At 36.8% G+C, this 12165-nt stretch overlaps 1 protein-coding gene across 1 annotated transcript in view; it reads left to right on the plus strand.

Annotated features, from left to right (window-relative positions):
- MYCBP2 (MYC binding protein 2) overlaps positions 1–12165 on the plus strand; it is a 187656-nt gene that overhangs the window by 140168 nt on the left and 35323 nt on the right. The window contains exons 57-61 of the mRNA XM_066618790.1: positions 3255–3424; positions 4287–4531; positions 5449–5616; positions 7269–7426; positions 10301–10500. Coding sequence (XP_066474887.1) covers positions 3255–3424; positions 4287–4531; positions 5449–5616; positions 7269–7426; positions 10301–10500 — 941 coding nt within the window. The remainder of the gene's footprint in view (positions 1–3254; positions 3425–4286; positions 4532–5448; positions 5617–7268; positions 7427–10300; positions 10501–12165) is intronic.

The raw sequence follows: 12165 nt of genomic DNA on the forward strand, positions 1-12165 counted from the left end.
ACCATGGTATATGACTGCATTTGGGGAAATGTCACAGGTCTGTACTTTTAACAGGCTACTATCTATATATGTGCTTTTAACAATGATAGTAAATGGGACTTACTCCTGGGTAAGTGTAGGCAGGATTGTAGCCTAGGATTGTTAAAAATTTCCCCGCCTGATGTTGTCACTTCTGGTCATGACATCACTTCCGATTGGTCCCGACAGATTCTCATTCTAAAAGTGGGTCCCGGTGCTAAATGCTTGAGAACCACTGCTGTACAGGATACAAAAAAGTACTACATTGAATTCAATAGAACTTAATTCCAAGCTAGTGTTTTAAAGTACCAAACCAGATGCTACTGTTTTATATAATAATGTGTCTTCCTTTTAAAATATGTATATCAAAAAATAATAAGGAATTGGGTGTGGGTGTGCCCGCTATTCACATTGAAAGGGGTGCCCAGATGAGATTTGAGCTCCTTTCCTTCCATGATCTATTATCCAAATGGATTTTTCTCTCAGCCTGCCCCATGTCTGTATCTGAGTGGTGGGTAGGAGAGTTTGAGCAACCAACCATGGGAAAGAAGGCCAGGAAGTTTTCAGCTTCTTTCACTTATGTACCCCTAGTGATATTTTTTAGTACATACTCACTGGCCCCTCAGTTATGGGCAAATGATAGGAGTGTTTAAACAAACGTTGCTCCTACTGTTGTGACCCTTAAGATTGCAACTCTGGTAGCATGTTGTTGGCACAAGTTTTGTTCAAGTTGGTTTGTGATCCCTTACATTTCTCATTTTGGATTAAAATTTGCCACATTTTTTTAAAGATTTGACAGTAACAATTTATTAACTTTCTTCTTTTTTAAAAAACTATTTTAATGTTTAAAATACAAGCTAACCTCAGCTTGTAACTTTCTGTAGGATTAAAACTTCATTTGATGCTTCCTAAAAATACATGTAAAAATCAGCCTACAAAAACATTCTACATTGTCACAATGCAAATGTCACTTTTAACTCTTGGATGCTATTTTTTCTGAGCCTGAACTTAATATTTTATATTCAAAGAGTATTCTCTGTCAAAATAATTCAAAGTAATAATTCAAAATAATTCAAAGAGTCTTCTCTGTTAAAATAATATAGTTATACCAAAGATGGATATGCGAACCAATTTATCAAAATAGGATACACCCAGGTACAGAAAAAGAAGGGTTTCTTCTGTCTCTTGTCAATGTTTACAGATAATCTTCTGCAATGAGTGTGGAATAACAGGAAGATTGGTGATGCTGCATGAGGAACAACTTTTGTAGCAAGTAACTGACAAAATAAATAGATACATAATGTCTACCTGTTATATCTGGAGCCTTTTATGTAGACTCTGATATCAAAATTGGTGTTTGCTTTTTAATCTCAATCCTTTATAACAGGGGTGCCCAAACCCCAGCCCTGGGGCCACTTGCGGCCCTTGAGGACTCCCACTGCGACCCACTGGAAGCTCCCAGTCTCTGATAAGCTCTGGCCCTCCAGAGACTTGCTGGAGCCTGTGCTGGCCCAACACAACTGCTCTCAGTGTGACGGCCAACTGTTCAACCTCTCGTGTGAGCTGTGGAACAAGATGCAGCAGTGGCAGCAAAGGAAAGGCCGACCTTACTTTATGCAAGGACTTTTATAGGCCATGGGCTATTGCAAGACTGTCATTCAATAACCTATAATAACCTATAAGTTATTGTTACAGTAACAATATATGGTATTGTAACAATGTATAGTATTGTATATACTATAGTATATCATATATACAATAGTATAGTATTGTATATATAATATATACGAAGTATTGTAACAATATATAGTATAGTAACAATATAGTATTGTATAAGTAACCTATAACCTATAAGTTATTCCATTATAAGATGGAACCTACAAGTTCCATCTCTAATTTATTCATTTATGTAAATTCATTCAAATTTAAAATGTAAATTAATTCTTTTTTTCCTGGCCCCCAACACAGTGTTAAAGAGATGATGTGGCCCTCCTGTCAAAGCATTTGAACACCCCTGCTTTATAAGAACATTAAACCTGTCAAGTCACATCACGTGAAAGGAATTCAGAAGCATGAAGTAAATTAGAATGTATACATTTGTAACAGCAAATGTTACAGTAAATTATGCTGTCCACACCCCCAATTCCCAGTTTTAGGATACCAAATAATATTAGCAATTATACAAATATTTAGGTATAACTTTAACTAAAAAATCCAGCACCCTGATGGAAGATAATTATTTGAAACTGTTAAAAGAAATTAAAAAAGACCTAGAAAAATGGAGCAAGTTGAAACTTTCTTTTATGGGTAGGATCGCAACGATTAAAATGAATATATTACCTAAAGTGATGTTCTTATTTCAAACTATCCCAATTTTACTTAAAGGGAATTTTTTATAGAATTAAATAGAGTCATAATTAAATTTGTTTGGCAAGGTAAAAAAGCAAGAATTAAGATGAAGATTCTACAAGACTCTAAAGAACAGGCTGGATTTGGACTCCCAAATTGGGAAATATATTATCAAGCTGCAGTCTTAAACTGGATTAAAGAATGGGCAAATCTGAAGAATCAAAGATTATTAAAATTAGAAGCTTATGATCTTCAAATTGGATGGCATGCTTTTCTTATATACAATAAAGCTAAGTATTATGGACATTTTAAACAACATTTAATAAGATTAGCATTGCTACGAGTATGGGATTAGATTAGATATAAGCTCTATGAGAAAATACCAATATGGAGTAAACCATTGGAGACAGCAACCAAATCAGATTGGATTGATGAATCGCAAAATAAAACTTATCGAGAGCTGCTAAATGAAAAAACAGAACTATGGTTGAAAGAACTTAATAATAAAGGTATAGCTCTGGATTGGTGGTTAGAAATCCACCAATGATACATGATGTCATGATGTCCAAAACAGAAACGTCTTGATGTATAGTTTGCAGGAAAAAAATAGGAATTGTAGGGCCCTCCGTGGAACCATGATTTAATACTGGTTCTATGTGACATCTGACCCAAGCCAGGGCCTTGAATACAATGGATCCTTTGTCATATTCAATCATTATGTTGACAAACAATAGCAAACTTGTAAGCATCCGTAAGTTGTTTTGACGCTTCCTGGGGGGGAAAAAAAAACATTTTGGCAAATCGAATAATTGATAGTTGATTCTCTTCTTAATTGTTGACTGTTGTTAATTGTTGGCAGTTGTTAATTGACTTTTCATTGTTTGAAGGTTGTGGCCGTTATGCAGGTGGACAAGGCTATAACAGTATTGGACACTTCTGTGGAGGATGGGCGGGTAATTGTGGCGATGGTGGTATAGGAGGAAGTACATGGTATCTAGTCTGTGATCGATGCAGAGAAAAATACCTTCGTGAAAAACAGGCAGCAGCAAGAGAAAAGGTATCTTTAACTATTTGTTGTGTATAACAAGGGTTTACAGCTTTGTTTTACCCCAAATTTCTTAGCTTTCATCTGTGAATAATAGACCTTTGCTGTTCTCGCATCAGCTCAGAAGCCACTTATGATGGAATGTGGTCTGACTACATGATTTCATAGTACTGGGCATGACAGTGTAAGCTCTTTTGGACTTTGAATTGCAGAAAGTGTCTCTCCATGGTCATATTGCACTCTCTGGATGCACCTTATACTAGGCTTGTAAATGGCTATTTACATGGTTGCTTGTGGTGACTAAGAATTCCTTTAGAGAGCCAGGCAGATGTTGGAACTCAGCGTCTTCTTTTTTCCTTCTTTCCAGTGATGCCTATACTCTGTTAAAACTTGAAATTCAAAATTGAAAAAGAACTTAATCCTTAAAAACTTTTAATTGTCACACAGTAACATTCCTCACTACTGAGCTGTCTGGGGCACACCTCTAGGGGTGCACCCCCCCACCTGGAAGTGCTGCCCCCTTGCCTGCTGCCTCCCCCCCAGGTGTTCTGATGACCGGGGAGACCGCATGTGGCTTCCCTGTCCCTCAGAACGCCTCTGAGGGGATGTCCTCAGGGAGCGGCCTTCAGATCGGCATGCCAATATCAGTGGCTCACAGAGTGCCACAGGTGGAGGTGCTGCAATGGAGAGTGGATGGTGATGCAGCTCTGCCCCCCCCAAGCCTAGCACCTGGGATATTTGCACCCCTTGTCCCCCCTCAGGTACACCACTGTTGTCACAGTCTTGGATCAGTCATCTACCAGAAGTTTCCCCTTTGGAATCCTGAAGATCCATTGCTGTTGTCATAAAATGGCATGATTTTGTTTCCTTGTAGGTTAAACAATCTAGAAGAAAGCCAATGCAAGTTAAGACTCCTCGTGCCTTGCCAACCATGGAAGCCCATCAAGTGATTAAAGCAAATGCACTATTCTTGTTGGCTTTGAGCAGTGCTGCTGAGCCTAGTATTTTATGCTATCACCCTTCCAAACCATTCCAGTCACAGCTTCCCAGCGTCAAGGAAGGCATCACAGAAGATTTTCCTGTTAAAATGCCTTGTCTCTATCTTCAGACATTAGCAAGGTAAAAGACGGGAAACCTGTTGAGTTGTTTGGATTTTTTTTTTAGTTCATTGATATATAAAATAATTATGCTTATCCAAAATTAATCTATTTGAACGTGAATTAACCCATTTTTGCCCACAGGTGTACACATTTGGTCCCTGTTGCATATATATGTAACGCTGGGCGGAAATGAATTGACTTAAATATTTTAAATTGTAATTCTACACATGCTTCCCTGTCAGTAATTCCTATTGAATTTCATGAGGCTTGTTTCTGAGTAGACATGCCTAGAGTTGCACTGAATTCACAGAATCAATGGTATCATTATTTCCATCTATTGAAGTACTTATAATTCAGAAAATTAGTATATTCAGAAAATCAGTATATTAATCATTGTTTTTATGTGCATGTTTGCTGAATTTTTACCCATAAAGTTTAAAGCATGATTAAAGCAATTGGCTTTAAAGAGATTTTAGACACTCAAAATAACGATCATGACCCACTTCTGGTTTTTGGTCACAAAACCGGAAGTGGGTTGCGGTAGTTATTTTGACAGTTTGTGTACTTCGAGGAACCCTGCAGAGGCTTGCGCAGGGGTTCCCACACCCCAGGGAGCCTGCTGCAGCTTCTGATGAGTGCAGGAAGCCCCTGCGTCCCTCAAAAGCAGTGTGATCCAGTTAATTGGTTCGCTCCATTGCCACTCTCCCGCAAGAACTTACAGTGGGGCTCAAACTCCCCGAGAGTTTGAGAACCACTGTGCTAAGGGAAACAGCAGGCTCATGTTCTCCAGAAAGATTTCTGGATGTGGCTGAGGACTGTTTGGTTTACTCATAATAATCTGTATCAGTTTCTGTCTGGTTTGTACATTTTGATAGATGTATCCGACTAGACAGAAAAGTACCATTTCAGTAATGTTTCATATCCAATTTTTTTCAGGCATCATCATGAAAACTTTGTTGGCTATCAAGATGACAACCTCTTTCAGGATGAAATGAGGTATTTGCGTTCAACCTCCGTACCTGCACCTTATATATCTGTTACTCCGGATGCCAGCCCTAATGTCTTTGAGGAGCCAGAAAGTAATATGAAATCCATGCCGCCAAGGTACTTCAGCATGTGTAACGTGGTGGTGTTCTAACTGTTGCGATTTTATTGTACAGTTTTGCTTTTTTTAAGACAACTTGTAAACTTGTTAGTCATTTACTGAAAATTGCTAGAGCATGTTCTTATTCCACTTAAATAAGAAATAAGAAATGTAGCTGTAACCTTGCTAGAACATCTTAGAATTTGCAAGATAGTTTGAAGTATTCTAGAGGACAGTGCAGATGTAACACTTCACATTGTCATACTATGATTAAGAGATCAGCAATAGGCCATGAAAGTATGTTCTTTCCTTGCCCCTTTCCCTTTCCTATATGAAATTCTTAGCCTTGATTCATAATCATGACTAGCATTAATTAGGGTTCCCTTCTAATTGCAGGGTTTCAAATCTAGGCATAAACGTGGTTTCACTATGGTGGTTCATATGAATGGGCCTTTCTTCAATTGTTATAGATTTTTAATAGCATTTCTAATATGTTGTTTTTTTTAAATTATTACAAGATAAAAATCATAATTTCCAACTGCCAAATCAACTGCTGTACATAGGTCATGCACAATAAAGAAAATAAGTTGAACATATGACTGTTATCCCAGAAGTTATTATTCAAGTATATCAGGGCTTGATAAATTTGTATGAGTCTAGGAGTCAGTGCAAACATTTAGGAGCTTTTCAGCTATAAGGTTTTTCAACTGTTAGGATTTTATGTTTTAATGCCTGCCAAAAGCAATCTCAGATGCAATTAGTGAATGGCATAAGGTAAATTTTATATATCAAGCATTAAAAAGTATATTTCCAATCTTTACTGTAGCAGGAAAACTCGTCATATGTTGAAGTGACAGCAAACAGATCAGAAGGCTTTGATCTAAAAACAAAGAAGTTGTATCAAAGCTGCCATCCTATGCACATTTACCCAGGAAGAAGCTCCTTTGAACACATTGGGATTTACTACTGAGCAAATATACACCACCCCAAGTGTTTGTGAGAGAGGCTTCCTCCATAACACCCTAATCCTCCATAATTTACACCCCAATCCTAACCTGCACTGGAATAGGCAGGCCAACCGGCCTGCACCATATCCAGTGTAGAGTAAGATATGTCAGAGTAATGGGATATTTATCCCCTTACCCTGAGTAATGTCCCAGCCACTCCAATGGGGCTACTTGGATCTGCACCAGCTGACTCACTGGTGCAGATACAAGTCACCTGGTATAATGCTAGGCTGATCAGGAGGGGGTATAGCATCTGGCTTAAGTGCTGGAGACTGGTCCCACCCCCCCCCCCCCCGTGGGCCCAGTCCACCATCTGTCCACCCTGAAATGCCACCCTCTCGCCACCCTCTCCAACCCACTGTGCTGGCTGCCCTCGACCTGCACAAACTTACCAACCCAGGGCTTGAATCTGCCACCGAGAGGCTGGCATGCATCCTTGCACCAGCCTCCCCAACTCCAGAGTTTTACAATATGCTTTACGACATGTTTGTCACACTCCCATGCTAGTGCATGGGATCAGTATCAGCTTAGACACTGTATTTCTGATCTATAAATTCTGAAAACAAAATGTTTTTTCCATCTTGTTTACTACTTCTTCATGAGAGGAAATCACAATCTTATGTTACCTTTTAAGGATTTTAATTAGTTCTCTGCCTTCTTTCTAGTTTAGAGACTAGTCCCATCACAGATACTGATCTTGCAAAGCGCACCGTTTTTCAAAGGTCATATTCTGTTGTTGCATCAGAATATGACAAACAGCACTCCATTCTACCTGCACGGGTAAAAGCCATACCCAGAAGAAGGGTCAACAGTGGTGATGCTGGTAAGGATGTAGACTTACAAAACAGAGGAAGTATTTTGATTTGGGGTTTGAAATTCTTTCTAATCAATGCAATTTTTTGCGTGTAAAAAAGGAGTTAAGACATTAAGGAGTTAAGACATTAAGACTGAACCTCACTTTGCAATGTAGACTTGTATATCATGGAATAGTTGGTTGTTGTTTTTCTTTGAACAGCAGACATACATTCTCATGCTGTATCACATATTTCTTTGAAATGCTTCCTTTTATTGGCAGTTCACCTTGTGGCATGGGGTGCTTTGAGAAAAAGAATTGAAAGCACAGAAATAGTTGCACCATTCTTTGACTCCTATCTACAGTCTGCACTTAAGGGGGAGGCGGAGCTAACTTTCAGTGAAGTTGCAGTGAACGTTGGGGGTTCCAGAAGAGACTGCAAAATAGATATGTTTTCATGTGCCTAAACAACTAAGGCACACTTCGGTGCCAGGAAGACGGTATGAAGAGCTGAGAGCTTGAACGGGGGGTCCTTAGAAACAGGCAATTCCAAGGATTTCTCTCTGTTTTGCTCTGTGCTGAAGCATATCTATCCCAGGCGACATCTTTGAGAAGCTCGGAGAGCTGAAAACCCGTCCTCCCACGGCCTAGATACAACAACACTGCAGCGAAAAAAGCTATTAAGAGTGAGTGAACTTGGCTCGTTAAAAAGTTTTACTGAGAACTGTAAGTAAGAAGTCTGGAGGAGGAGGAGATAATTCAAGATTATTCAAGCTGGCCATTAGCCACCCAGGGGGGGAATAGGTGAATTGGTATTTCCCCTGCTGGAGTAAGTACAAGATTATATTTTTTTTAATGGTATGTACCGAAGAGAAATAAATAAGTAATCTTCAACGAAGGAAATAAAGTCTATCTTCATTTTCCCAGCAAAAAGCCTTTATTTAAGCCTGGATACTGCTGGTTTTGGTTTTGGTTTCTCAGCAAGAGGCTTGAATTTTTTTTTCCTTTTGGTCATTTAAAGGCATACTAACCTAATTTGACTGTGGATTTGATTGACTTTTTTTGGATATAAAAATTTGGAAAGTAGCCCTGGATACAAAATTAGAAAGTAGCGCTGCAGGAAGTGGCTCGAGTTGGTGTTGATAAAAATGGCTTTTGAAAATCTAAAAGATGATCATGAAAGCCAGGCCTTGTTGGTGGACTTTCTGATGGATTTTAGAAGAGAAATGGAGCAACAAGTCAGAGCAAATTTTACAAATTGGGCAAATAAGCTCCTCCCTTGTAAACTCGCGGGAACAGATTATAAACAATAGAGAAGAAAAAAGAATGGATCAGATGTCAGGTGAAGTTAAAGAAGTGGAGTATTTTGAAATGGGACAAGAGATGGAAGAAGCAGATGTCATAATAACTGAGAATCTTAAGGAAGAAAAAAGACAAAATGTTCAGAGAGCAAGCTGTCTCAAGAAGAGGAAGAATTTATGGATTGAATTCAAGAATAACAGAATGAAAAAGAAGAAATTAAAACGGGGGGGGGGGACTTAAGAAGAAAAAGAAGAAGTGGAAGAACCAGTAGGAGGACTAAGAGGGAACACCAATAAGATAGAGTACAAAGTAAACAATAAGAAGAAGGGCGAAATGGTTGAATAATAAATAGAATTTTTTTTTAACATATTAAATTAAAATAGATGTAAATGAAAATTTGAAATATAAATATTGTGGAAATTAAGTGGTATTAAGATAAATATTTTATTAATTAGATTAAACTAAAGTGGATGAAAAGGGAATTTGGAATATAAGTATTGTGAAAATTAAAGTGGTAAATATATGAAATAAATTAGATGGAACTGCAATTTTGGAATATAAGTATTGTGTAAAATATAGTGGTATTAAGACAAATAAAAGGGTTATTTTATAAAAAAGAAGGTAAATAAAATAAATTATAGATGTCAATTTATTTTGGAGAAAATATTAAACCTGTATTTTGGGTTAATAAATATGTGGTGGATAAGCGAAGTATAATATTATTGTAATTGGAGATATTTGTTTTTAGATGTGATATTAGAAATTAAGAATCAGATAAGAGATTGTATTTTAGAGGTTAGTTTAGTGGTAAGAAGAGTCTATAAGTAAAAATGTGAAGCCTTTTTTGATTGGATAGTTATGGAAAATGATGTATAACATGTTATAAGAGATATTGAAGGAGGTAATACCATGGTAATCGGAGACTTCTTTTTTAGATGTCATATTAGAAATTAAGAATCAGATAAGAAAGATTTTATTTTAGAGACTAGTTTAGTGGTAAGAGTGTATAAGTAAAAGTTTGAAGTGTTTTTTTTTATGATGGGATAGATAAGTTTAGAGGAAAAATATGGAATGTTAAAGTATTAACCAGTTGGGTTAAAGAATATGATAATTTTTGTATTGATTATTAATTTCGTTTGGATTAATGTTTGTTGTAATCGATGGCCACCACCCTCGTGTGTAACCTATGTAGTCCTAGCCCTAAGTCTATCCAATTTTCCTTACCTGTATCTGTAATAAATAAATAAAGCATTATATCTACAGTCTGCACTTAAAAGTATAACTATAAACCATGTGTTTATAATCAGTTGCAAGTTCATTAAGATTAATGGAATGTCAGCTTTTAATTTTAATTTGTCCAGAATTGTAAATGAAACAAAAGAAAGTTTCAAAGTTAGTCTGAAATTCCTGTTGCTTGATTATTAAGAAATCTGAGTATCTTTAATAAGCAACTTGTAGCTTCTATCGTGTAAGATTTTGAGCAGTAACAGAGATTATTTTGTACAGTTTCTATTTTTACTACTAATGTGCTAACATTTTATTTGCACAGCCACAAAAAAATTAAGCCATCTGATTTGTACCTATTTTTATGCTTTTAAATAGAAGTTGGGTCCTCTCTTCTGAGACATCCATCTCCTGAACTTTCTCGGTTAATCTCTGCTCACAGCTCTCTTTCCAAAGGAGAGAGAAATTTCCAGTGGCCTGTCCTGGCATTTGTAATCCAGCATCATGACTTGGAGGGACTTGAAATAGCAATGAAACAAGCTTTAAGAAAATCAGCTTGCCGTGTGTTTGCTATGGAGGTATTTAATGTGTTACCTTCCTAAGAAATATCATTTTATATTTTATATATCAGTTTGTACAGAAAATGTATTTTTGGTATAATAGTACTTGCAATCAAGAACTCAAGCTAGATTACCCTTTTCTTTTCCCCAAAATTAGAATTTTAGCTCAAGTAATAGTATAAGACTCAAACACACCTGATGCTCCCGCAATGCAGTCTGCTTGTATTGGCTGACTTACCTCTTATTCCACTGTAGTGGCAATGTGTAGAGCAGCGGTGACCAAACTTGCTTAATGTCAGAACCATGTATCATATACTCCAGATGTTTGTGACTCACAATATTTAAGAAGCATTTAAATTCTTACTTACCATTAAACTTATGTTTTGATCTAGTGGACACTTAGTTTGTACCTGGTATATAATTTTAAAACTTGAAAATTTCTTATTTACATTAATTGTGATGCAAAGAAGAACTAAGCCAACATATTTCTCAGAGCCACACATTATCTGTCAAAGAGCTGCATGTGATCCACAAGCTGCAGTTTGGCCACCCCTGATATAGTTGATAAATGCTAGATGACCTAGCCTGACTATATAGATTCTGCGTATGAGTAAGATCTGTGTAGTCACAAACCTGTACTGTTGTAACCCTGATGACAATCATTGATCTCCTTAATAGAGAACAAACTTTGCAAACAAAGAATCTTCTGTTAAATATATCTTATAGATGAAGCTATATAAGTAGCAATTCAGAGTAAAGTTACAGCAAGGAAAGGTGGGAGATTGCTAAATGCTTCCCTTTCAACCTTTTCTCTACTTCATACCACTCCACTACAAGCTGTTTTCCTCTCTCATAAGGTTTCAGTCACATGTATACAAGGGTAAACATGTGATAGGAGGCTGGAAGTAATATAAAGGAACGTGAGGGTTGTCCTTCTATGTAACACGTATTTTAGTTTTAGTTGTCCTTCTGTGTAACACATATTTAAATTAAGTTGATTATCAACTCGAAGGAATCTGACATCTTAGTAGCACAACCATCTGTAGAGCTTTTTCTGTCCATATTCAGTTCTTTCTTCAAGTACACAGCCACTCAAGTGGTTCTTGCGTCTTTTCTATCATATAGTACACTTTTCCCAAGTGTACTAGAGCAAGTTTATTAGACTCATCATTGGCATCCTTCAGTCTCAGAAGACTATGGTATTGCGCTCTGAATGGTGTCATACTGTTTCCAAATTCAACCTGTTAACCACACAATTATGAAGTGTTAACATTCCAGTGATACATCATGTCTATAATACCATCAGTGCTGTCAAGCTTTATTATGCTTTGACTTACTTTTCTCAGCTTTTCTGAATAAAAATGGTACAAAATCATTTCATTTGCAGTTTGTTCAGAGTCCCTCTTAACAATGGAAGTACTTATAAAAGATGCTTACAATTATCCATGAAAATTTCCATAAAATAATGTTTATTGTTTTTATTTATTAAAGATATGTTGCATTGTCAAAAATGATTTTCTTGACCCCTCATTCTTCTGTTTACACACATCTTCAGAATTCTGAAATGGAAGTTGTGTTAAAAATTGCTTTTGGTGGCAGCCGTATTGAATTTTTCTTAAAATTTTGAGAGCTTCACTCTGACTGATTTTATCTTAAAATATCAAAACTTCTATCAGCCATTTG

This window comes from Tiliqua scincoides, chromosome 3 (genome assembly GCF_035046505.1).
Source record: "Tiliqua scincoides isolate rTilSci1 chromosome 3, rTilSci1.hap2, whole genome shotgun sequence".
In the NCBI taxonomy this organism is placed as follows: domain Eukaryota; kingdom Metazoa; phylum Chordata; class Lepidosauria; order Squamata; family Scincidae; genus Tiliqua; species Tiliqua scincoides.